The sequence below is a fragment of the Anopheles merus genome, chromosome 3R (assembly GCF_017562075.2).
Source record: "Anopheles merus strain MAF chromosome 3R, AmerM5.1, whole genome shotgun sequence".
Lineage (NCBI taxonomy): Eukaryota > Metazoa > Arthropoda > Insecta > Diptera > Culicidae > Anopheles > Anopheles merus.
The window spans coordinates 33,582,175-33,609,140 of NC_054084.1; the positions used below are offsets into that span (position 1 = coordinate 33,582,175).

General features: G+C 46.2%; 3 protein-coding genes and 1 long non-coding RNA gene across 19 annotated transcripts in view; 3 read left to right on the forward strand and 1 right to left on the reverse strand.

Moving 5' to 3' along the window:
• The window catches only part of LOC121597432 (CUGBP Elav-like family member 2), a 284,267-nt gene that overhangs the window by 186,138 nt on the left and 71,163 nt on the right, over window positions 1-26,966 (forward strand). The window lies entirely within an intron of this gene.
• LOC121597435 lies at window positions 68-1,906 on the reverse strand. 3 transcript variants are annotated; one of them, XR_006005414.1, is made up of 4 exons: window positions 1,694-1,906; window positions 1,161-1,590; window positions 932-1,086; window positions 68-215 (listed from the first exon to the last, which is right to left on the reverse strand). It is a non-coding gene; the product is annotated as an uncharacterized LOC121597435 (long non-coding RNA). The 3 variants fall into 3 exon arrangements; XR_006005413.1 differs by lacking the exon at window positions 68-215 and adding an exon at window positions 565-847; XR_006005412.1 differs by lacking the exon at window positions 68-215 and having other exon boundaries at window positions 862-1,086.
• LOC121597434 overlaps window positions 2,050-26,966 on the forward strand; it is a 45,075-nt gene continuing 20,158 nt past the window's right edge. Inside the window, exon 1 of the mRNA XM_041923188.1 lies at window positions 2,050-2,289. Within this exon, the coding sequence (XP_041779122.1) occupies window positions 2,112-2,289 (178 nt within the window). The 5' untranslated portion in view covers window positions 2,050-2,111. The remainder of the gene's footprint in view (window positions 2,290-26,966) is intronic.
• LOC121597433 (ankyrin repeat and KH domain-containing protein mask-like) lies at window positions 10,996-17,479 on the forward strand. The gene is made up of 2 exons (XM_041923186.1): window positions 10,996-12,334; window positions 14,625-17,479. Exons 1-2 carry the CDS (start codon window positions 12,012-12,014, stop codon window positions 14,641-14,643), a joined length of 342 nt encoding a protein of 113 aa, XP_041779120.1. The 5' UTR covers window positions 10,996-12,011; the 3' UTR covers window positions 14,644-17,479.

The following is a 26,966-nucleotide window of genomic DNA, read 5'->3' on the forward strand; positions in this document are numbered from 1 at the left end:
AAAAAAGAAACAACCATCAGGTTGTGTCGATGGAAGGTTTTTGTGCAGATTGCCCACTTTTTCTCGATGCACACGGACGAAGTGGACGAACTGCTGTACAGCGTATTCCAATGGTCCTCAGAAGTACTTAGGCGAACGATTCGATCTACAAATTCCGTATCTACTTATTACCTCCTGTTTATCGCATTCTTTCGCTCTCCAATCGTAACTTGTTTCTGTGTGAACGTAGAGAAAGGTTTTTGCAGAAAATGAAGTAAAAAAGCAAACCCTTAAGGACTTGCTAACGATGGCAAAGGTTGATAGACGAAAGAGAAATAAACGAATGCAGCCAGCACACACATACACAAAAGATGAAAAATTGCCTTTTTCTCTCGGTTCAGTCTAGTCTAGAGCAAGCAAAAAAGGGGGATCTTCTCTTGTACCGAGACACCGATCTATCCGTCCCATCCCACAAGGTCCCCAAAGCGAGGAGAGCCATGCACAAAAAGTTTGGGAAATTGAAGCGCGTCGGTCCGGAAATTTGAAGAATTCAATTATCGGTGTCACTTTGCTGTACATTAATACCGCCAGTATCTAGGAGTCCAGAACCTTTAGCTTTTTTTTTACTTGCTCTCGAATCTAAAAGCCCAAGATTGATGAGAACCGTGACCGCCATCCGCCAAACGGAAATGAAGTAACCGATAACAAGCGTCAATGCGGTTCCAGCAGCCTGATTATCATTTCAAGCTGAGCTAGCACGTCTTTTCGATTTTGAAATGGCCTTGTCCATTATGTCCGGGGCAGCGTCTACCGACCATTTCCCCCCTGAAACTTATAACATCTTTTGTTCTGAAGACTTGGGGAAGAGCTGTAATAACTCAGTGCATTTTAGTGTTTTTCCCTCTACTTCTGTCCTTTTAAAGAGCTCTCATTTTTTTTCTTAAATACTCACAACTCTCCCCCCAACAAGTCGCTGCAAAATCCTCAGATTCGGTTATTGTTTCTTCTTGGCAATTCAAATCCATCCAAAATGCGAATGAATAGCAAAACGCGCTGGGTAAAGAGGTTCCAAGGATCCCGTACCAACACGGCTCGCCTGCATCAATGCTGGAAATATTCAAATAGAAATGATTCCTTTCATTAAATTTAATTTTAATAATTAAGGGCTTGATGATGCTGACCCGAGACACGGAGCCGAACTCCGAGGCACGGCAAATCCCGGGGAAAGCCACCGCCGGGATTGAGGGGACGCCAGAGGTTCGCACGAAGCACTGCCACGTGGTTGGCCGGGCATTCTTCGGGCACATTCTGTAGATTGGTTTTTGAATGTTGCATTTTATTCACTGGAGTCTCCATTTGTGTCTGTGTGGATTCCTTTTTTTTCGGTTGTTTCTCGCCCCCAACGCCGCGGCGCTTTTCTTTTCTGCAAACAACCGCAACAATTTGCACTGGCTGGTGGAGAAGCGGGAGGGAGAATCACCACCACAGTTAAAAGGATACAGAAGGTTCGGCGGGAGAAAGATTTTCCTTTTCCATGATGTTGCTGCTGACTGTGTGGCGGTCGTTTAGGTCCGGCGCATATTTGCCACCGGGAGAAGGAAGGTTCATGCCCTTAGAACGAAAAAACTCCGAGTAAATAAAGAACACATGTTTATTGGTGGGAAATGGCCGGCGCTGTTAGTTGCACGATTGGCATTTCGCTAATTTCACTTACCAGCGGAACAGGGGTAGTACGGTGGGTAATTCAATAATGGGATTTTCGTATGTTAGGTCCACCCGGTTCACCACGAGCTTAGCCAGTGTATTTTGGGGGATTTTCGGCTGAAAGTAAAAGGGAAAAAATGGAAAACGAATTTCTAATGGAAGAAATAAGTGTTTTGAGCTTTTTTCGGTGCGAATTTCCCTCGCTGGCGGCGTCGTTTGTAAGTAGTTGTGGCGGTTTTTGACGTTTCGAGGTTTTTGAAGTAAACAACAGTAGAGTCCGTCGCGGTGGTGTGACAGCTTCGTTAAGAAGAATGCCCCCCTTTTTTGGATTAAACATTTCTTCGTTAAGTCACACAGCCGCTCATGTTTGACTGGTTGATGTCGGGAAATTTGTTCTTGTAGTGTGATTTTACCGAGGCAAAATCATCATGCACGCATTTCAAACGCTGGACAATGTGTTCATGTTTCGCAAGGAAAAGTGCAAGGAGTGCATGAAGCAGCCGATCGCTTCGCTCGGCCTGCAGGAGTCGGGCTATTCGTACTTCATCAGCTCCATGTGCAAACGGTGCCGGTGGTTCGGTGATCGGATGCTGTGCCAAGAGCAAGGTGCAAACTGTCCGCTTTGTGGTGCAAGTTTCACAATATTAATCGTTTGCTTTTTTACTTGTATTCTTTTAGGTAAGTGACGAACTGGATAAAGACATTGAACATCCGGGCGACGTGCGATGGTGTTGTGCGTAAGTAAACAAATCAATGGTCGGGATTGAACAGTGCTGTATCATATTGTAGGGATTGGTCCTCTATTCTGTTTTTCTGGAAAATGCTCAATCAACGTTGCAAAATACACCGATCAAATGTCTGGGACTAGCTGCGGATGTCCAAAAACAATCCATAGCTTTAAAGTAGTACACTACAACCAGGAATCAAGCTCACTGCGGCACTTCTCCCGGTTAATATTCATAATATTCTGCACCGGACAGCCTGTGTTGTATGTACCCAAGCGTAGGACAACTACTTCAAAAGCAAACTCTCGCTTGTTTTTACGGCAGTTTCACCAACTGCTGATTGTTGGTCCGCAGCCTTTACCAAGCATATTTTTTAAAAGTCACTTTTTTGTGCAATTCTTTCAGTCGCCGCTGCTGCTGCTGCTGCTGCGGTAGTAGTGCAAGGAGAGCGAGAACACGGATGACAGCAACGATTGTGCAGCCTTTTTTATGTTCCGCCTGCTTGGAGGAATTGTTTTAGATTTTCCTCTCCTTCACGGTCCGTTCCCGGGACCGGGAGCTAAACAGATTCTTTCGATTTTTCGTTTTCGGTACGTTCCTATAGCAGACGGCCGCTTCGGTGCACGCTGAACCAATTTTATGGACGTGTAGTGCATATAAACAATTTTTCACATACTCCTTAACCCCCGGGTATCCGGCAGCCGTTAGTTGTGCCCAGTTCAAACACACTGTGCTGCCGGTTAGGGCCGGACCGGGTGATTGTCCGAGTCATAAGAAATGCTTTATTTTGCACTCCAACCTGCAATACGCGAACAGAGCGAGCGAGCGAGCGAGCGAAAGCGCCAAAAGCGCCAACGGTTCTGTTGTAACAAACGATGTCCGAGTACATAAAGCGGCAGAGCATAAAGCAACAATAGGCTGCGTCCCTGTGTTCCTCTCGTCGAGCCTACGCTGAGAGGCTTTTTTACCAGCATTTTAGAAAAACAGCACTAAACTACAGCTCCGAACTTCTTTTTTGCCATTTCTTGTGCCGCTGTGCTTTTCGATACGTTTCAATGTTTAGTGCCCTCGTGTTATCGTGTGTATGGCTAGGTGGTATTAGTTTATGGGGAGCTTCCACTATCCGGGAGCGCGCATTGTCCTATGAATTGTAGCTGAGCGCAGTCTGTCGGTAATAACTAGTTTTCGGCAGTTTTATAACGCCGCTCCCTGGAGGGTGGTAGTAGCTTTCCAGATTTAATGTCAATTGCAGGGTCATTCAGGGACACACAGACGGATGGCACGGTTTATGGCACATCGGAAAGGATAACACGCCGAGCGAGATGAATTGCAAGCGCAGTGCCGTTTGGGTACTTGTAGTTGATGTTGTCTAAGGGTAGGCCAAGTTTGGGCATCGCCCTGGACAACAGTAGGGGTGCAAATGGTGTCAATTGTCAGTCATTCCGCTTTAATGTACTTTAGAAGATCAAATTAAACCAAGAAGAATTCCAAGATAACTTCCATTTCGACTATATAAGAAGATCCGTCTTAACGCATCGGAAAGCAATCTCCACTTGTTCAAGGGCCATCCTTCCGGACGTCAGCATAATGCAAACCACGCCTAGCCGGTTGATCCTTAACTAATTAAAACCACCCGAAAACTTTACCGTACCTTCAGCCGTACCAAAGAAAAGAAGCAAAAAGAATCGATTGAATATCGGAGCAACGTAAATGTCAACCACCACGGGAGAGGTGGTTTGGCGCAACTGCTACTGCTGCGGCCGGTTTAATTGAAACCAACGATCTCGAACGATGGCGACAATTGAACGGTTGCGAAATCCTATCCTTGTTGGAGAAGCAGCGGGGAGAATCGAACCCCTTCTTAAACGACGTCTCTCAACGGCCAACAAGAACGACGGGTTTGTTGGTGGCCATGAAGGAGTAAGCAATGCGAGATTTATTGGGTGTAAAATTGTCATTTGCATCTGATGCCACTCTTTGCAGCTAGACGGCGACCGCACTGCGGCACACAAACACACACAGACACACTGTGCAAAATTCCGATATTGTGGGGCGATTGGGATTTCGGATTTCAGATTCAGGGGAGGTTGAAGGAAAACATTTCCATTCGTTGTCGTCGTCGCCGTCGTGGGTTTAAAATAGAAACCGCGCGCCTTGTGCGTTTTCGGAAGGAAATCGCTGTGACATGCGTGTCCTCCCCGTGTGTGTGTGTTGGGTGTGGGGTGGATGTAAATGTGTCAGTCTTTTTTTTTTCTTTTTTGTTTGTTTACGGGTGCAACATTCTTACCGCGCACCGAGTTTACCGAAGGGCATTGACATATACATTCGAATGCACCGGTTAGAGTGAAATGGGAAATGTTTCATTCTGCAAACCCCCGCGAGTTCAAGGAACCGATTAATTCAAACACAACGACAAATGGTCTTATTTTGGGAGCGTTTGTTCTTTCTTTCTTTATTTTTAGCAATAAATCGAAAGGATGTTGCATCTTCCGTCCACACGAACGCATTAAACGCCAAATGCAGTGAACGGATGGTCACACGCGGCAGACACTTGTTCGTCGCTACACGTGACCATAGAGCGCGATGCAACGACCACTGCACACACACACTCTCTCTCTATTTCTCTGTTGGTCCAATAACAGCACAATGATACCCGTTTCCGGTGGCTAGTGCGAATGGCGATGGTTTCTTCCTTTCCATTCTTTGACGGCTTCTTTACCCATCTGTTACCAACCACCACCGCTATGGCGGTTAGACGACAGACGACACACATCGACACATGGGGGGGTTCCGCGCACGGTTCCAGTAGTCGGAGGTTTATGTTTTATGTCACTCTTTTTTACCCCGTGGTCGTCGCCACCACTTACGCGCCAGATGGCGGATGCGGACATGTGCCGCTTCCTCTTCCTGTTGAGCTTCGGAACGCCACACACCGCCCCGTGGTTGGGTTTTTTGTCACCCCTTCCGATCTCCCGATCCCCGCTGGCAGTCTTCGGGCCGGTGTGATGATCGTGCGAGAACAACCATGTTTTGCGGTTGACCTGTTAATTTATGCTGAATGCGTCTGCCGACCCCAAAACCAGCCACCCCCGGAGGGCGCGTTTATATTGGTGTCGGAGTGCGATTATGGATGTTGTCACCGTTTTTTAATGGCCGATTTTTCGTCCCTCGCGCTTCCTATCCATCCTCCCTGCGTGTGCTATTGGTTGGGGTTTGGTGAAAGTGGATGAGCTTCTTTCGGTTTCCCGCTCCTTCTTTATCCTGTGCCACGCGCGTTATAACGATGCCACATGCCTGTGTTCTCCGGGGGCTGTCGGTGGTCACTTTGGCTATTAATCAGTGTGCTGGCGGGAACTAGCAATTGGCTTGCGGGGTGTTTTCCCTCCCTCTATTTCGTTTAATTTTGATTCTACTCTTGAAGAACGGGATGTGCGCTTACTGGTCGTGAAAAGATTGTCCGTCCCGCTTGTTGCTTACCCGGTAGCACAGTACGCTCGTGTGTGTGTGTATGTGTGAGTAGGCGGAAGCAACGTTTCTCCATCTCTAGAATGTATAACGCAAGCGAGCGCGCTCGCGCAAACACACGCGGATTAGGATCATGATCTGCCGCCGGCAACTGTCGCATCGGTGGCGGAACAGCTGTGTCCGTGTTTGGCAGCCACTTAATTATCCGCTGCCCAAAACGGCTCGAGGTTAAATATTTTACAAAATGAGCGTGAGTGTGTGTTCCAATGAATTTGGCTGACTATGTTCTAACAAAATGTTTTCTTTTTGTAGATACTCTGTGCGCTCTTATACCACGTCTCTGTGCAATGGTGTTGGAAATTAGAAGAAGCATTAGATGGAACAAAACGGATGGACGGACGGGGGGGGGGCATTGCTTTTACGCTGTTAATTAGAAACTGAAAGTGAAATTTAATCATCTTCCCACGAGCGCTCGACCGCGTTCGTCCACTTAAGCATGAAAACGGACGACCGAAGACAGTGTGACGAGCGCACTCCTCTGCTTTGCCCTTCGGGCCCGACCCGAGTGGTCCAGAGCTGTCGTCGGCACGAGTCAAAATGAAGTGTGCGCCATGACAGACGGGGGATGGGACAGACTTAACTGTCGCCTGGCTCCACTATTACTGCTGCTTCTACTACTGTGTTGCTACCGTATGCTGCTGATTGTTACAGGTTCTACCTCAAACTAGTGGGTACCGTGCAAGCAACAGCAGCGCTAGTACGGTACGTTCCGACTGTTCACTGCTTTCCAGCGGGTATCACATTGCCCGGGAGCGTATAGTTTTCCATGATATTTTTAAATTTGTGCCTTGTTGCTCTTTCACTCTGCTTCTCCCACTCCCACTCGGTGCACCAACTCTTGTGTTGGTGTGAGTGGTACCAATGCATTCTGGTAATAGTTGTAGCAACTAGCGTTTACTCATTAATTATGGTTTCTTTTGCGCCTCTTCGGGGTCAGCAGAGATCCGGTGGCGGGGTCGCGTTTTTTTGCAGCGTGCTTGCTGGTTTGAGCGGGTGTTGAGCGAGTGAAAAGATCGGCCAGACGTCCAGACCGAGGGACCGGTGGTTTATAGCAAGTGGTCAAGTTGCTGCTTCCGGGTTAAAGAAGCGCCGGCGTGTCCTCTGTGTGGCGTTAGCGTGGCAGGAAGGAAATCACAGGAACGAACCCCGGTGATGTCCACGAGAGTGTGGAAGGAGTAGGAAATTTAATCAACGAAACATACAGACACTACACAGGGTTTCTTCGTTTCCGAGGCAGCGACGGTCGCGAAACGCGCGCGGAGACAACACACAGCGTTAGGGTAAAATGGTTGGCTTTTCATTATGAATGGGAGCCGGATGGCCGTTTTGTCGTGTGGCGTTTTGGTGTGCGCGCTGTGAGCTATGTACGCCTGGAAGCTTATTAAATGAGCTATCAGTAGCAGCCAAGTCGAGATTTTGTCAGGATCTCGGTGGGAGATTTGAGAGATCAAGGCATGTGAGTTTTCCAGTTTTTTGGGCATCTCCGGGAGGAACTTCCACAGAGGTGTTTTGCGTGGAAGAGTTAAGCCTTCAGGAATAGGTTTGGATATACAATCCTTTGTACTTGTTTGTGATTGGAAGTGGAGCTTTTACTTAAAATGTGTGTTCTGGTTCCTTCCAACATCCTTTCAGAAGAACTGCATAATGAATGCACCTTTGTGGTGTATGTATGCACACTTCTCATTTCTGGTTGAGTTTTGAAAACCCGTTACAGAGGGATTCCTTTGTTTCCTTTACACAAACCATAATTGCACACGTCAACTCCTATTCTTGATAGTGAACCCGTTTCATTTCGATTTGTCATCATGTTTTCGCTAGTTTTTGAAGACCGTTTTGAGTTGGTGCAAATCGTCAAAAGAATGCATGGTTTTGTCCGTTACTAGAGGACACAGTAAACTACTTGCGCCCTGGGCTGGAGCTACATTTGAGCATGATATATCGTATTGCCTTCGGCGAAGACATCCTGCAGCGTGTGCAGTTTCTGTGCGCATATTACTGCTTGGAGGCCAGCATATGCGTTGTGCAAAAGACACACGCGCCACCCTGGAGTGCTTGCTTTGTGAACGATTGACGTATTCCATCATGACGTTAAAAGTGGTGCAGGAGGAAGCCATTCTTTCCTGGGGTAAGCCATGTTGTGCTTGCTCTATAGCATATGCTTTTCGCATGTGCAACCGTTCGGAAGTTGATGGAAAACCAAACCATCGCTTTTTTGAGTCGAAGAAAGGGACTTCCGGTGAGACAGAGAGAGAAAGTGTGCTGGCTCCTACCCAGCCATCAGTGGGAAGGAAATCACACTGGATGTGTAGTGTGTGGATCTGTCTACAAAGCGATGCCCCTAGTTTTGGGAAAGCAATATGGAACCGGCATTGATTTGCGGAAATGAAAAACCTAAAGCCTGACTCAGTGAGTCCTGCCGAAAAGAACAGTGCGGACAGGCGCAGCAGGTAGGCAGAGAGCGTACCTTATTCATGTCTTCAACTGTGTTTATATGTGTGTGTGTGTGCATATAGCAGAAGGATGATTTTGAATCGTACAGCCTTTTGATGTGCGAAAATAGAAACTGTTACCAAGCCACCGCCCCGAGAATATCTCCCAATGTGTACCGAGGAGGTGAATCCTTTATGTCAGTTTCCTTTCATCTTCCGGTTTGGGAGAGTAGAGTCAGCAGTTAGGTTTGTTTTCTCCATAAGTGAGTCCAAAATAGTTTTTAATCATGCAGTAGCATGATACACGCCGAAGTACAAACGGGCTTTGTGGAGATTCTAATTTGCCTGCTCATATGTCGTCAGTGAACTGTTCAGTAGCTTGTTTGCAGCAGCTCCAGCTGGGAACGATTTAGCAACCTTCTCCTCCCAGTTATTCGTCTTACAACGATACAATTTGATGCTCGAAACTGAGTGATACATTCAGCAGCAGTTTCAAACTGTCGTCGTGTGCCGGACGTCAGCAGGGAAGAAGCGCATCTTAACACGACCCGACGTAATGTATTCGTCGTACAGGAACGGACATTTTTGACAAGCGCCACATCCTCCGACATGAAACAGTATGAGAGAGAGAGAGAGAGAGAGAGAGAGTGGTGGCATCAATCAAAACCCCGGCAGTGGTGGTTGGTTGTTCGGACTTTCTCGGACTCTTCGTTTTGCCCCCGTTTCTAAATGGGTTCCTTTTAACTGCGCGGAGCACACGACATGCATGTACGATGACATCGGGGAACCATGCGTGTCCTCCCTGCTTGACTGTCCGCGGTCGCGGTCTTTGTCGAGCTCTAATGTCTGCGCACACGTATGCGTTACGTCAGCTGTAAGCAATCTCGGGTAGGGGCAGCGCCGACTTGTTGCGTGCGTGAATCTCAGACCGAACGGCCCGACGAAGAATGATGCCGTTTGTTCGTTTGGATACGTTCGTCGTCTGCTGTTGCTGCTGCTGTTGCTTGCGGCGGCAAGCCTATTAGTCATATAGAGGGAGAGAATTTTTCGGTGCTGATGTTTGATCTGGCTTGTTTTACTTTTATTGCACATTCCAAGCTGTCGAGAGAAGGGCCAGGAGAGGATTCGGGAGAGAAAGGGACAGAAGAGATGGCGACAGGAAATTGTTGGCATGCTTGAAATTAACCGTGAAAGAGTGTTAATATACTCGTCATTTTAATGAATACTACACTTATACTACACGACAGATTTGAAGCGTTTCTTTCGTAATTCAATTTCATAATGTAATTCCCTCATGTAATTTACGGACATTTCTCATTCGTACAACAACTTGTTTGAGTGTTGCATACACAGTAGATGTGTTTGTCCATTTTACTGCACTTGACACGATCTCCGTGACTGTTCAAGCGATCTCTCCACTAAAAATTCCCCGTCCATGTGGTGGGGAGCACCAACCAACAAGTGGTAATTCCATCCCACTAGAGATCGTGGTTGGATCTTCGCAAACGCACACGCGATCGTGAGAGAAAATCTAATTCCATGCTACACTCACCGTACGCTACACGGTTGTTTGAGTGCCACCGGCGGTGAGTGATCTTTGTTTACAGCTGATCTTGTGGTTCCCACATGCCCACGCTCTCTGCTCTGTGCTGGTTTTGCTCCAGGCTGGAAAAGATGTGCAGTAGCGCATCGCGGGAATAATGAAATCGTTTTGTCCGATCTCCCTTGTATGTCTTTCTTTTAATCCCTAGCGCTACTCCGTCGACATCGGGTCGACGCACGATAGTCTTAGGGTGGACATATAACTTTTAATTTTATTTCCCAATATTTAAAACGCAAGAGAATTTACTGAACTGAAGATAATTAATGAGTAATAATTCGAAATTTCATCTATTTCGATCCATTAGTTGGAGTAATATGACAATTTATATTGGAATAACTTGAGAAGTTCTTATTACATGCGAAATATTGAAGGGTTTATTTACTTGAATTTCAATTATACCAAAACAAACATTTATGATCGGCAAAAAACTACTTTATAAGGTTTTTTCCTTCTTTTATGGATTTTCGTTCATAGCATAATTCGAATGATAAATAACATCAAATATTATACTACACGTATCGTCCACAATGTTTTGGTATAGTGGCGCCATCTATATGTCCAAATCGTTATCTGTAGATCATCAAAATCATAAAAGTACGAAAATGATCTATAAACAATCGAGAAAAGTGAAACCCAAATCACCGAAGTCCACCCATTGCTCTGAAGAGATCTCACTGTGCGACGTGATGATGGGTCGTGAGCGTGATTTATGTTCCTTTTCATCTCTTCGCTTTGCTTCTCCAGAGCCCATGCTGCCACAGGGAGCGCTGTGTATGGGATGCGGGATCGCGCATAGAACTCCCAGTTCGTAGGTATGTGTGAATAAAAAGGCCCGAATAAGTATTGATGCTTTGCATTTGAATGGGGATCTTGGGATCGCTTGTAACGGACCAGCTGATGGATTTACCGACTGGCGGAGATCTGCCGGAGCGAATGTGTGTATGCGCTAGGGTTTTACAGATTTCTGGAAACTACGATACTGATCGCGGATCGCGCCGGTTGGGCTCGGGCCGTCAAACGGAGTGAGAATTTTAAACACGGAGCTCGCTCATCGTCCACAGCGGAGGTGTGCTCTGCTGTGTTGGTTGGAGCTGGCGTGACACACCTTTGCAGACCTTTGCGCAGACCTTAGGCACACGATTAAATTCCACCGAGTCTTCCCTCCACACACACCTTGTTTTTTGTTGTTGTCGCTTTTCGATACACAACACCGTGTTGAGTTCCTGACGCTCTCAAACTGAATAAATAGAGAGAGAGAGAGAGAGAGAGTGCAAAAGAGTTACGCGAGAGATATTAAAGCGTTTGCCACTCATGCAGCCCTCTCTGCTTCTTCCCGCCCGGTGGGTTCAAATAGACAACAAATGGCGCGGACCTGCGCCAGGGGCCAAACCCGGCCTGCCCACGTTTCCCGCGCCATTGTATGCTCTGCCCCATGCCCATGCAATATACATTAGCCTTTGCCTTGGCTGCGTCGCGAGTTTTGTTTCAGCAACGGCCGCGTGTGCACTGTTCGTGTTCGAGGGCCGCGCGCGTACACACCAAACACAGTCGCGTTTTGCCGCACGGGAAGCGGTTGTTGCGTCGGTCGTGAGCGCACACCGGAGTTTTCGTGCGTGTTTAGCTTTCGTGATAGAGAAAGAAAGAGAGAGAGGCAGAAAGAGAGTGGAAGAGCGAGAGAGATAGAGAGAGATACAACTCGTGAAAGAGGGTTAGTGAGCACGATAGCAGGCCGCTCTCACGCCGCTAGTGTGTGCATTCCTTGCGTATGCGCGCACTATTTTGTTCAAGTCGCGATCGATCGATCGAGCAGCTGCATGCACACAAAACGTGTATGCGTGTGTTTGTGCGCGAAAATCTAATTCCAATTGCAATTGTTCGGTGCCGAGAACGTTAGTGCATTTTGTTAAGTGATCGATCGAGTAGTGGGTGTGTGTGAGGGAGCGCACGTTCCAGTAGCCTAGTTCTGGAAGTCGTTGTCATCGACTGTGTTGGTGGTGGGCTGCAGCTGTATAAGTGATTTGAAACGGAAACGACGACAGAGTTGTGATGAATCAAACGGCAACGGCAACGGCGGCGGCAACGGTGGTGCATTACGACGAGTTGACATCACCGCCCCTGCTGCACTTCTACGGAGGTGGTGGTGGTGGTGGTGGGGGCGGTGGAGTTGGCAGTACCAACCTGCCGGATGTAGCAACTTCGATTGCGGCCGGCATTGCCCAGCAGCACCGACTGCTCGGTACCACTGCCTCTGTACCACCGGTTCCAGCAACTCCAACGTCAGTGGTACCGGCGGCCATTTCTTACACCGAGACCTCGCCCTCCCAATCACCATTGTCATCATCATCGTTGTCATCTTCGTCCTGTGTCGAGTGAGTGTGAGATCCCCAACCTTGTGGGGATGTGTGCGGGATGATCATGTGATCTTGTGTGTCTGCGTGTATACATTAAGCATTCTTGAAGGTCCTGTGTGAGTTCGTCTTGATCCATACATCTGCAAAATTTCTTGAAGCTCCCTTGCTGGAACTCTGCCATAGAAAAGTCACCCTTATTACGTACTTTCTGCACGTCGTCGTCGTCAACAGCCACAGACCGGACGTTGAAACAGAAGAAGGGGAGTGCTATAGACACTGCTATGGTGGTGTGCCTCACGCACCTCTGTAAGGGAATGTCGAAAGCCAAAGCGATTGCTTGCGCGACAATGTCATTTGAATTTGAAATTACTGCTGGAACACAGCAACGCCGCCATGATCGCCGTACACAGCGACTGTGTTTGTGCAGAGTTTGTTCTGCGTCATTCGGTGTCTTCGGATACTTCTGGAGTATGTCAGTGGCAGAGTTCCAGAGGATTGATGTTGGCTTTACGCTTCCAATCTCCAAATCTGATGCTCCCTGAGAGAGGAGGATGTCCACACGATGTGCTGGGTCGACTTGATTAGCGCCCGGGTCTTTAGTGTTGCTGATGCGCATCGAGTTCCAACCCGCTCCGATGTTCTCTGACACCTCCACGAGCTCCAATAGTTCGCGAGGTGGTAATTTGAGCTGTGTTTAACAGATCGGTCACGAGTTTTAGTGTTTTGTGTCCTACCCTTTGGGCCAGCTATCCGGTAAACAAGTGTAGAGTGCCTGCATGGATGCTCTCACTGCCCCCCGCCATGGCAAGAGACGATGTGTAGCACCAGTGAGGTCCGAGTAAATAGGCGGTAAATGGACGTGTTTTGTGCTTGACTGCAAATGGAACAGCAACACTGATTAGCATCAGTGGTTCGTCAATATGCAAAGTGTCACGTTTTCAGCTGCATGAAGCGTTGGACGGACGTTTTGCGTGGAGTTGAAGACTTCTAGGCCTTTTTGGATATCCAAGACAAGCAGAGGCCGACTTGGTAGAGGTATTAGTACGTAGGAACTAGGTATAGTTTCAGGTACTCTCTGCTGGATTACAATACATTGGAAATTGGTTCCTGTACACACTCTGTATAACTTATTCACTTGAAAAGCTTGAACTTTCAATTCCAAAATGTGAAATGTCTCCGCTTCTGGAATGAAAATCTTTCTTCACACAATTTCCAGAAGACTTCAAAATGAGGTCAATTATAAAAAAGGTCTTTTGACGGCAAGAAAAACGCTTCTTGGCTGGCAACAGCAGTAACAGCGGCGGAGTATCAGTTCAGTTGGCCGCGGGACCCTAGCAAAAACCCTCCCGAAACGAAACGCAGACAATTTCACGGCCCATTGGATCGATTATGGGTTGTAGGTTTGGGTGCTGCTGCTGCTGCTGTGTGCGCGCGCTATTGCCACTGCTATTTCTGCTCGTGACGACATTGTACGGCTCATTCTGTGTGTTCTTTTTTTCGTTTTCTTGCTGGTGTGATGTCTCCTCCAGCAGCAAGACAGAAGCCGCCTCCCGTTTTCGTGCTGCAGTAGTGTGGTGGCGGGTTAAGATCACTTTCCACTCAAATTTCCAACGGGTCAACTCCACAAGCGGGGAGATACTCTGGGAAGGGCTGTCTGCTTGTGTGTGTGTGTACGGATGGTGGAAAACCACCGCGTACCAGACGTGCGTCCGGAAAAAGCGCTTAAAACAGCAAATCAGCAGCAGACAGCCGGGTGCGGTGAGGTCACGGAAGGGTTCTCGAACCGCCCACCCGCAGCGCATTTTCCATATTTTCTTTTCGCAATCGATTCTACCAGGCTGGCCAGGTTTGGGTGGGTTGGTGGGCCCACCAGTGGGCGTACGCTTCTCGGGCGCGCTTCCACACGCCACAAGAGCGAGCTGCCAGCCGCATTATGAGGGAGAATAAATCGTATTTAATGTTGGCATTTTGGGTCTCGTACGACTCGGGCAATTTTCCTTTTTTTCTTTTTATTTTTCTTTTTTTTTTTTTGGACGAGCGATGGAGTCCATTTATTGGAATAAAAATTCAAAAACAAACTTCTCATGTTTGTGCACCGCCCTTGGGAGTTGCTGTGTGTGTGTGTGTGCTTTGGGGATGAAGAAATTGGGATCCTAAAAATAATACCATCGCTCGCGAGAGCAAGGAGACACCAGAGGCATAAGTTGTGATCGAGAGGAGGACAAGTCGAACTCAGGGGGTGATGGTGTCGGAAAACTCATCCATACACACTTTACGTTTCCGATTCTGCCTCTTCCGCCACCATTAGTACGACTGTCTGCGAATAAAACCAAACCAAAATACAATAATCACAAAGAAATCTGAGATCGCTGTTTAGGACGCTACAGCAAAGGACGCGGGAGAGAGAGGCGTATGGTCGATTTTCGCGCTTCGTTGGTAGTGGAGCAGCCGGTCGCCCAGTGGTCGCTGTCCTCTGACGATGACTGTTTTGCTATGATGTTCAATTTTGTGGAAATGAATGGAAAGTAAATAGCGCCTGGCGTGGTGGTGTGTCCATCTCGAGTAGAGGACGTTCTCTTCGTGTCGCACGGTGCGGTAAATATTATTTTTACTTTCCGGCGTTTTTGTTTTAAGAAGAGCACAGCACGCTGCTGCTGCTGCTACTGCTGCTGCTGCTGGCACGTTAATTCCTAGACCGCTTTTTTGTTGTTTACATTCGCTTAATTTTGTTCCGGCTTGACCTTCCCCCCCGAGTGCAGGTTACGCATGATGGAAAGCTTTTCGCTGGATGATCAAGAGCCAGGGGGGTATGGTTCTAATGTTTTATTTTATTAGGATTTTCGGGGAAATTTGTTAGAAGCTAAGCAAAAGAAAAATAGCGCCGATAGAAATCTAATTAAAAATAGAAAATGGTTTTTCATGTTTTAGACCATTTTCAATCATCTACTTTCAAACGTGTGTTTGAGCCAATCATGTTTTATGTGTTTCTGTGCATTGATTTATGTGGCGTTTGTTTATGTTTTTTTTTGCCCATTTGCCGTGCGAAGCAGAAAAACCAAACTGCTGCAACAGAATTAACTCTTTCGCCGATGATGAACCCCTCGGGCGTTTAAAATCTGTAACTCACCGTCGGACGGCGGCTCAACCGGCGACCGTAAATTAATTGAGAGGAAACACTTTTATGAGATTTGTTTAAGGTTCGTAAAACACACTTCTCTGTGCTACACACACACACACACACCCAGCAAGTCGTCAAGTAAAAGACGGCACTGGGCTATGTCTTCTTCATGTAAATTCGCCCGGACCGCCCGGCAGCTTCTGTTTGAAATTATGCATTACCGTTCATTACTGCTGCGTTGCGAGAAGTGGGTCATGTGTATATTAACCTATTAACGGGCAAGGCAACAAAACAAAAATTGCACGCTCACTATAAACCTAGAAACGGAATACTGAGTAAGTGTGCTCAGGTTCTATCGGTCGTTTTGTAGTGGATCGGCTTTGTGTACGCGATGCCGGTTGTGGTTCTCAGCTATCACCGACACAAGAATCTTCTGCCTATCAGCTCGCTCCGTCGTTGTCGCGTTGTCCTCATTTGTGTATGCAAATTTTCCGTGCCAGCTTTATTTTCCCAGCCCATTAAATGCAGTCGCGGGCTTTAATCGCTTTACACGGTGCGCTTACCACTGAGTAACGCTTGCTGTGCTAGTGTTTGATATATGTGCGTGTGGGTTTGATAGTGAAGCGTCTGTCTAGTTTTGGGTCCAAAGGTAGTGGTGGAGTCTTTTTCAACGGCAAGTAAGCAAATAGAAGGGTTGTCAGTACGTGCTATTGAGCGTTCAAGGAAGGATAGCGTCAATAGATGTGTGATAAGTTTAGAGAGAGAGGGCACCGGAAAGTGAGTGGACACACCTTGGGAGTAGAGTATGTTAACAAAGATCACGGTTGAAGTGGATGTGACATTAGTCTGTTTGAAGAAAGGAGCGTCTTTAGTTGTAAGCAAACCTCTCTTGATACCTTGTTGTGTTCGAGCTGAACACAATGTTTCGAATGTTCTAAAAATGGTATTGCAATGCCTTTTCAGATGCGATATAAAAGCATTAAAATTACGCCTAAATGTATGCAATACGCACTACCAAATTGGCTTATTAGGAACAAGATTGCAAGTTTTGTCTATTAATTTGGTTTATATTGGGAAGAAAAAGTGACCTTAAATCATAATGGTTGAATTCGTCGGCTTTTGCGATTCATTTTGTTTGTATATTAGCCAATTTAACCATTTTTTTAGATCATTTGTATGACCAAATTGATATATTTCAATTTTAGTAACATTTCAATTCACACCAAAACTTACAAGCACGGTGCGAACGGCTGGCAAGCGATATGAATATGCTTGAAATATGCCGTTCCGATCGTATGCAAATACTGTGATCGTTCCCTCTCAAGCGGGGGACGCGTTGGGTGGGTTTTTTTTTTTTGGGATGCACTCATGCACTTCGTCGAATCCGTAATGGATGAACCGCAAAACGCATCAAGCGCGAAGGGTGTGGTATACACGCCATGCCCCATCATCATCATCGCCATGCCCTAGTAACATGCATCCGTCAATGTCTGCATCGGTGTGCACCCGGTGAGCGGAAAATATGAGGGTGTGTGGGTGATGTGGCATAATTGTAACATGTGTACTTGCGTGTGTGTGTGTGTGTGTGTGTATGTATGTACCAACGAATCAACAGTGAACGTTATGATTTGGCAGCAGCATATCTATCAGGCGGTGGTTTGAGATTTTATGACATGCTAAGGCGACGCAAATCGCTACGGGAGTGATGGTTATGCAAGAAAAGCGGGAAAATGAACCAACAGAAAAAAATACGTTATCGTGTGCCAATTCATGGAGCATAAAAAATCAAAACAACATTCAAATCGGAGCGTTTTGCTCTGTCTCTTTTATGCTTTCTTTTTGGTGGTTGGTTCGTACCTTCAAAACTCTTGCTATTGTTTTGCTGCCCAGTGCGCTGCACAATGCTTTACACTGTCGCGAACGTCGCAATCGGTTGCATCCAAAGAGCTTCTCTAAACTGCTGTGCTGTGTGTGTGTGTGTGTGTGTGTGTGTGTCTAACTTTTGCTTTTTGCCTCACGAATGCGGAATGATGCATTTTTTCTAGCGCTACCGGTTTACTCCACCGGGAAAGGTAAATTCACCTGCCTAAGAAGAAGCGTTGCAAACCACCCCCCCCCCCCCCCCCCCCGTCGAGGGATAGATAATGGGTGGTAAACCGCGACCAACTCAACCCGCACAAAACTCCCTTGCCTCTATTGGGATTCACCAGTGGGGCTTTTTTTCTGTGTTATTACCGTGCATAATACACTGTTAGCGGGTTAGCAATGCGTTCGGATTGTTGTTCGGTAGGTTGGTGTCTTTTTTCCTCACTCCTGCTCTACCGTCTTTCGTTTTTCGTGCTATTGTTGTGGTCGGTCCCGGTCGCTATGGTGGGAACAATCGGTTCGCTGTGGAGACTGAGCGAGAGAGAGAGAGAGAGAGAGAACGGGTAGCACACGGTTACCTATTTTATGCTGGCCGGGGCTGGCCCGCCGGGTCGTGTGTTATGTCACATTTCCGCTTCTTCGCGGGCAATGTCTGTAGCGGCACGGCGGCCCATATTAATTTCCTCACTGACTGGGGCCCATCCAACTGTGACGATGGGGCGGATGGGTGGCTTGGGGTGTAGTAATGGCTGGTAAGAAGAATGGTGCGTTGCATGTAAATTTTGAACAAGGTATAACATGCTTTTTCGATAAGAAATGTTGAGTTTAAAACAAATGTTTAGGGGACTCAATAGAAGAAGACACACGGCAACTGTTTTTCCTCACTAAATCAGTTCCTCTTCTTGAGATGGACTGTAAAAGCGATGATTTAAGTAGGCATTTAACCGTCCGCCTGAGGTCGTCCGCAATGCAACATAAAGCAACAATTTTAGTGGCCTTTTTGCGTAACCGCAATTTGACTGATAGCGAGAGAGAAAGAGAGCTAGCGACTCCGCCGCCGCAAAACTTTCGCCATTCGGTATGGAAGATAGTTACTGCGTCGTCTTTCCGTTCCTTGCGTACTTAGCTTTAGTGTCACTGAGGAGGAGTTGCAGGAATTGCAGACACAAGGGGCTGGGGTTGGCAGTGCTTTTACTTACGACAACGACTCAACGGTGGTGGTGGTGGTGGTTTGTGTATGCCGCACGCATAACTGGTAACGGCCTACAGACCATCAATTTCATGGCACTGGTTGTTGTTGTTGGGTCTATTGCTCATTGCGACAACTTTGGAGTTGGTGCGGCAGACGCAAAACTGTGTCTCCAACGCACACGGAATATCTCTATGTGTTTTGTATGCACGTGTGTGTGTGTGTGTGTGTCTGTGTAGTGTCCAATGTTGATAAAGAGTTTAACGCTGGTGGCAAACCCTGAGCAAACGTCTCCGGTGTGCAAAACCGCAAAATATGGCGCGCTGCGCTTGTGTATGTAAATGCCTGGTGCTTGGTGCCTCTTTCATTACCTGGCCGTCTTAATTGAAGCAAAAAGGGAAGACAACCGTGGACTGCGTAGAAGAAGTGGGGGAGTTTTCACTTTTTTCCTTCTTTCTAATTTACTGTGACAATAATATGAGCCTACAGCAGGGCTCACCGAGAGAGAGCAAGCTCTGAACTCATCCGCTCGTGCAGGTCCCCAACGGAACTCGCGAGCCGTAGGGGCTGTTTCTGTTTGCCAGAGGGCAATATGGTTTTCTATATCTCTTTAACTAACACGCTAGCCAGCTGGCAGCTTAATATGACTAAGCTGTGCTAGGGCTATATCGTTGCATAGTAACGAAAAATGATGCGGGAAGAGGGAATGTTTATGCAACTTTCTGTGCACGAACGGAGATCGAAGATAGCGACGCGCTCAGTTGCTAATTGCTCTCAATCAGTGGTCGGCACTAGCCGAGTAGTATAAACTCCTAATTGGATTGTGTTTTTATTGTTTTTTTCTTCAAATTTTGGTATACATTTGAAATAATCAGTAATTATTCCATAAATTACGTAACGGCCTTCATGTGTTTTTATACGTTTTTTTTTAATCTTCTTTCTCTCTATGTGAAACACATGTCATTTTAGAAGATGTATTCTCGATCCACCTGTGAGCGTGACGTAACGCATGGACGATCCCTTTTATTGATATATTGATTTTCAATAATATCAACGTATTGTTTATCATAAGCTTGTCGACCACTGCTTTTTTAAAACGATCTTCGCTTTTCAACGACAGCGACATTTGATTGACACACGATAGAAAAACTGATACACTCATCAGCATGACGGTGTGTGTTTTTTTTAACCTGTTTTTCATGCCAAACGTCTCTCCTGTGTGGTCTCGCACCATCCGTCCAAAGAGGCGGGTGGCCAACTTGCACTTGGCTGACAAAAGTCGGCAGCCGGTGTAAGTAAGTGACTCTAGGAGTTGGATTTTAGCGGCTCATCCCGCGGCTTCGCTTCCCAACGGTCGACAGTTAAATGAGAGTTTCTCTGTGCGGGCTACAAGCGTTTGTAACACCTGACTCACACAAAGCCAACACACACATACATCTCCTCAGAAAACCTTCAAACCGAGCCACTGTACCCCGCGAGCCAGATACACACGACGGCTCTACAGGTTGCAAGCGGTATGGAGAGAGCTGCACGGTGGCACATTGCCACGAGCGGTTTTTAAGCTTTTGGGCTGGATAAGTGCCACCGAGGTGCATCCTCGTGTACCGTGTGCAACACCGTGGTATCTGTGGTGCTATTTTGTGCTTAAGGGAAAGAAGCAGATAAGCAGACCACCAGCTTGCTGTCGTCTCTTACGGAGGGTGTCTGTGGTACAAACGCTTGGTGCCGTGACCAGGATACCGGTGTCGGATAAAGGTTTGCTGATGACGTTCGTGTATGGAGAGGGAGATGTAGGCAACAAACAAAAGGCAGAGTCAAGAACAGGGTGGCTCAGCTCAGATGTTTTGGGAAATGTTAATTAAAAATACAATATTTTTGGTAAACAGTGGATTTATTTTCATTCAAAGTCTAGAGTCGACATGAAGAGCGATTGTTATGATCACCCTGTATGCGAAGTAAAACCATCTCTGGCATGCATTACTGCTGCTCCATTTCTGCACTTTTGTTTGTTGTCCTTTTTACATCCTCTTCTTCTCCCTCTCTCCCCACGGACAGGTTCATTACTGGCCTCAATGTATGTTGGGCTAATTTTTATCTCTCACTCACTTTGACAATGTGAGGAGGTTTTGTGGCTCTCGGGCCGTGTTAGTCACTTTCGCTTGTTGATGTGTTACGGAGGGTTTGTTTTGTTTTTAACTTTTCCACCTGCTCTGCAAACACTTTTCCCTTAACCTCCCTCTCTCTCTCCTACTCCTTCTGTGGATGATACACCCAGACAAGTGTGGAGACAGTTTTACAGTCGCCACCGTCTACTAGGGAGAAGAGACTGTTATTGTTGTTATGACGAGATAAAGAAGTGACTGAACACCGTTCTCCCCGTTTGCGTGCTCTCCACACGGCGATAGAGTTAATTACGCTTTATGGGCGGCGGGATGTTAAGGAACTAGTGCTTAACGAAGTACGGCCACCTACTTTTTGATAGTTTCGAGCGTGTACTGTTCTAGCAAAATTTCGCTTCAAACTTGACGATTCATTAACAGAAACACAAGACCCTCGTACGGGGCAGGTATCATATTTCGTAATTGGATGTTTATGATAGTGTCGGTGTGTGTGTGAACTGTGAAGCAAGCGTTAAGAGCGGAACCTCTCGTGTGGTTTGGGCGGGTGTTTTGCTCTTAAGTGTGCAAACAATCAAACACAAGTTTTCCCGCGCGGCGTGACGCGCGTGGCTAGTGTCGTCATCTGCGCGTGTGTTTGCCAGGTGCTAGAATGATTTGGGTGAAGGCGAAAGACCAAACCTCTCCACCACGACAGGTTGGATGGTGTTAATATGTGTGTATCCAAGCGACCAGCATATTTATGCGTCTGTCGGTTAAGGTCGGTCACCAAAAGTGAAATATCATCAACAGTGGCGACGGCACACGACGACGAAATATCCCGCCATGAAATGCCCCTACCGAATAACCCTTGCCCCCGGAGGGGGAGAAAACCTAAGCAACTTTCCAGAAGCAGGCGTAGAAGCGAATTCGCTTCCGGCTTCTGTCTTTTCTGTTGGCGAAAATTAATAAAGCTGACGAGGAACGTCTCCATACATCACCCGGAGCAACAACACCCACACTCCATACAATTCGGTTTATGAGATGTGGTTTTTGGTGGTGGTGGTGTGTGCGTACACCGACGCTCTAAAAGTTATCACAATTTTGGGGAGTTTTTCAGCAGGAAGCTGGGGAGTCAGTCCGTTTGATGTTCGGTAATTAGCCGACCGCTTTAATAAGGTTGTTGGTGCGCATTTCTATGGTTATCCTTTGGGGTGTGGGTTATGGTTCTAATCGGAGAAGGTGTTGCTGGTTCTGCTCTTTGCCGTGGCGTTTTCATATTCACAACCTGAGGAGCAAGAGCATAATTTTCGCGAATGCGCTAGTCATCGACAATCGACGTCACATCCTACTCACATTCCTTCTGCAACAGCATTGTTTATTTTCTGCTGAAACAGTGAGAAAGGGAGCTGGTGAGGATGAGTCTCGAAGTGCGTACGATAATTGCATTCTCGGACAAGACCTGTTCCCTCTCTCTCTCTTTTCCACTCTCGGTGGAAGAAATTAGAAAACAATGGATAATGGGGAACGAGGAGACTAACGGCAAATGAAAGGGCTTTGAAATATGAGAACACCTCACTTCACAAGCCGAGAGCTGTGGAAGAAGTCTTTCAACGTCATCGGGGCGTACATGGTTATGGTGGAAAGAAGCGCGCGCCATGCACTCTTAGGCTTTAAACGGAACCGAACAACTAACTAAATGTGTGTCAGTCGACGACAAACGGTGCAGCCAGTATGTGTGTTTGCACGTTCGCAAAGTGCACTCGTCAACACCTTTTTTCCGCGATTCTTCTTCTGCCTCTTCCCATTGCCTTTCGTGTATCGTTTTCTGCAAGACGTTGTGCAATTTAATCGCTTCTCTTGTGGATCACTTCATGATTGTTATTAAGTTGATCGTAAAGACAGGCAGAGGGTGTCTTTGTTGCTGAGCTTCTTGTAAAACTTTCGCACTTTAATATGCTCAAGCGCGTTTGCTATATGTTGTACGTTGAAGTTGTTCTATGCTGTGTAGCATCAAACGTGAGCATAATTAAGCCACGGTTGATAGGCACGCGCAAGATTTAATGCTCGTTTTTTGCGAGTCTCGACACTCACACATACACTTCTCGTTAGCCTTAATTACCAAAGTCTCGTTTCTTCCGCCATTTCTTTTCTTGTTTTCACCAACTAAGGAGAGAAAATTAGGACACAAACTCAAGGCATAGCTTTAATACAGTTTGTGTTTGGTGAGAATTTTTGTTTGAAGTTTGTGTTTTTGCTCTTTTTGCTTTGGTTGAATTTGCTGCTTTTGGTGGGCAATGTTTTTCATTCAATTATAAACAAACCTTGCCTTTGGTATGCTTTATTGGATTGAGATTGAATTGTATCGTCACAGGCGGAACAATTTTGCAAGAGAAGCACAAAAATCACTAAATTTAATTAATTTTTAAGCGTCTTGATTAGCGTTTTAAGCGTTTTTAAGCGTACGTTGCGAGCTTAAAGTGGACGAATTTGGTAACGTTTTTGTGACATCGGTTGGTTAAAAATAATTACAGTGCCTGTGTGACCGAGGACTGTATTTTATGACTCAATCTTACTGCTCAGACATTTGATTTATCGCCAGCTGCCTTCACTATTCAGTAAGTATCAAAGCGCGGGCCTCGTTAGTGCAATAAAGCAAACAATAGCGAAATGAAACAAAAGTAATGCAATTTTGCATCCATTTTTGTGTTTTTTTTTTGGTTTTAACGACTTTACTGTTACGATGGGTTTGTGTCGAGTTCATTAAACTCTTTCAACTTCCACGCCACTCGAACCAAACCACCGGGGGGCTGTTGTGTTTGTTGCTGACCGCGTAAGAAAAGTGTTGAAAAAGTGTTCTTTTGCGCTTTTCAATTGACCGTATTGTTTTCGCGCCCTCCACACACACACACACACACACTCATATTTATCAACCCACTTGCAGTGCGGGGTGGAAAAGTGCACTTTTGGGGGAGGTCCCTTGGGGACGACGAAACACACCGCAAAAAAGCGGCGAATCCACCAGCATATAAACCCCTTCCGAGGTGTGGCTGAATCATGGTGTTGTGTGCTCCCGCTAAGTGGTTCTTGTCAGTCAACCAGCAAAATGTGTGATCGTAGTTTTACTGTCTTTTTTTTTTGGCTGTTTCGTCGGCTGCCCACATTAAAGGATAGTGTCAAATGCAGATAAAACATTATCGGTAAGGCAACAAAAAAAAAACACATAAAATTGCGGTCGCTTCGAGGGAAACAAACATGTGAAATTCCATGGCAAAAGAGGCCCAAAACCAAACCTGGTGTGCGCACGTTTTTGCCTACCGGCCTTTTTTACACCACCCGTCCTCCTGCTGGGGCCCCGGTGCTCCTTAAATGCGTTTAAATTTTATGCAGCGGTTAGCAGAACAAGTGCAACAGAAAGCAACAAAAGCAGAAGCAAAAACGAAAATGATAAATTCCCACCCAAACGCCTAACCGAGAACTCTCGTCACTTTGGCGTTGTGTCCTGTCTGTGCGTTTGAATTTTAGTAACAAAAAATACCGTTTTTTGGTACAAATACCTCATGGTGCAAATTGGTGTGGTGAAGTACTAATTTGCATTTTTGTGTGTCACTTGAGGGGGTTTTTGTTTTATTTTTGTTTTAGTTGTGTGGAACCATATCTTCATCACGGTTCTCTGGTGCAACATGTGAAATATATAGTGTTGAGAAATTCTGAAAAAACAGGCCTAAATATTTCCCTCTTTTTTATTGCTTTGCTTTGTGCCCTTGTTGGTGTGTTTTATGAAAATTTTGACAAACATTCCTCAACATACAAACCCCCTCCCTTTTAATTCCAATTGTATTCTTACGGCGAGACAATGCGACGTGAGAGGGATATGCAATTTGGCAAACAGGCTGGTTGAAATTGATGGCTTGATAATGAAATGTTGCACAAACTGCTGTGCATAGTGCGTGTAGCAGCCAGCATTATCCATCTCGCGCACCGGAATGCGAAACATTCTTGGATTGTTGGGGCCCACACTATGTTTTAAGGGTCGCGGTAGAAGGCGCATCTTTTTAACGAAACGAAATGTTGGGCCCTTCGTGTTGCCACGCGCAACTACTTACGACTGTGTGGTGTAGCCGCTCTGAGGTAATAATAATGTGTGTATTTGTTCTGTTTGTGAGCGAAACATTTGTTTGCAAAACAACCAGTCTGGAGAGGGGGCGGAGAAGAGGAAGCCAAAATCATCCCAGACGGTGCAGCCGATCTTTACGGATTCGGAAGATGGCAATAAGTCTCTCAGGTGCGCGCAGGTTTGAAGTGGGAGTTTTGAAACTTAAAAAAGAAGAAGAAGAAGAAGAGGAAAAAGCGAAGTGTAATGTTTGCAAGATACAGGTATGTACCAACACACTGGTGGAAGACACTTGAAGTTGAAGTGGAGATGCCAAAGTTGTTCCAGCGGTGCCTGCGCTGGTATGCCTCCCTTCTGGTCTGGTTGTATGTGTGTCGATAGGAGGGAGTGTGTGTGTGTGTGGTTAATTAATCGTCAATTGTACGCTCTTGTTCAGTGCGTGAAGCGTCAGGTGGCGCGGAATGGTACGGGCAAATGTACACAAACGTAAATCATTAGCCACCGAAGCGGCATCAACGACTGGGATTACATCAACTCCTCCTGCCGCCTGTTGGTCTGCTGTGCGTCTGTGTGTTCTTTTCAGTGCTGATGCTGCACCCATCAAACAAATAGCGCTAAATCACTCAACAAAAAAAAAAACGCCCGAGCCTGACAGGAAATTAACTAACTCCTCCTTTTCGTCTTGAGGGATCGTCATCGGACACACAAAACCTCCCTCATAATGCTGCAGAGAGCATCTCTATTCATGAACGTTTTGAAATGGTTAAACTGTGGCAAACAGTCACACACACTTGGACAAGGGTGTGGTTTTTCATTCTTCACATGTTTCGTTTTGATATTGGAGCGGTAGTAGTGATTTGTGCTGGGAATGAAAAGCATTTTACCAAATTAGCAACATTCGTTTTCATCTGACAGACCCCGTTGTGGGTGGGATGCTGCTATTGGAGGAGGCACGGCGGCTACCTAATGCGAGTAAAACCACCTGTCAACCAGTTGACGACGATATGAGTTATTTTAAGAGCTCGGGATCGGGTTTGAATAGCGAACTCGGTTGTTGTTGTAGCAGATTTCATTTGATCTTCATCTTCACAATATCTTTTAATCAAATTCAATTTTTTGTTGTCATTTTTTTCTGAATGTCTGATTAACATGTGTTAAAACCAAAGATCAATTTTAAAGTTGGGTGTAATTGAATAGGAAATTTTGTTTTTGTTTTTAATTTTTTTTCAATCGTGGTTTCAGTATATTCAATTCTTCAACTTTTGAGACTGTAAAACATGTTGAAATAATGAATTAATTTTTTTTATTTAGAATACTTAAAAGATCTTAAAACTTTGTTACTTTTGAATTCAATTTGATTGGAAAACGTAAATAATCCATCATTTTACAGTATTCAAGAAATGTTACATATTTACACCAACATCACAAGACTCCCATTGTCGTACGACGTCGCGTTCGTGTTGCATCCACTGCATCTTGTTGCACAGTGAATGCACTGCAACGCTACAAAATGCAACCTTGTATGTGTGTGTGTCTATGTGTGCTGTCGTGCTTGTTGCTGTGTGTGCATACTCGAGTTTTCACACAGCACACGGCGGTGTCACCTTGAACGAATGCTTTCGGAAGCTTCCGATCGGGCTCTGGGGCAGGCTTCATCTACAACAGTGTGTGATGGCGTCGTACCGGGGGAGCAAAGCACACCACCACGAGGCTATCAATTGTATTTTTATGCACGGTTGTACCTTTACTCTATCACTGTTGCTTTACATTCGGCTACAAAGCATGTGTGTGGCTGCATGCCCTCTCACTCTCTGCAGGCTCCAGCATACACACTTCCACCGGGTGGCTATGCTTTTGACGTAGATGATTTTACTATTCCATTCATCATCGGAGCTGGTCGGAGCGAAAGGCGAGCAAACCGGTTCACTTTACCAACGTTGCTTTACTCGTTCATATTCGAGATCGAAAGCGCCACCACGCGAAGAGCACGACGACGGACGACGGAACGCGTGATGTAAGCGCGGCAAACTGCATTCATGCCGTCAGCCGGTTGCGCTAGGTTTACATGACGGATCGGTTAGATGCGGGCGAAAAAGGGAAGTCGAAGTGAGCGGGAACCGCGTTATCGGTTAAAGTTTATGTGTGGATGAGGAAAAAACATGCGCTTTACAAGATAAAATTCATGTTTACTTGATGTGTTTATTTTAAGACGTACTCAAATAATTGAATAATGAATAATTTATGAAGCATTTGCATGATGCTCCGTT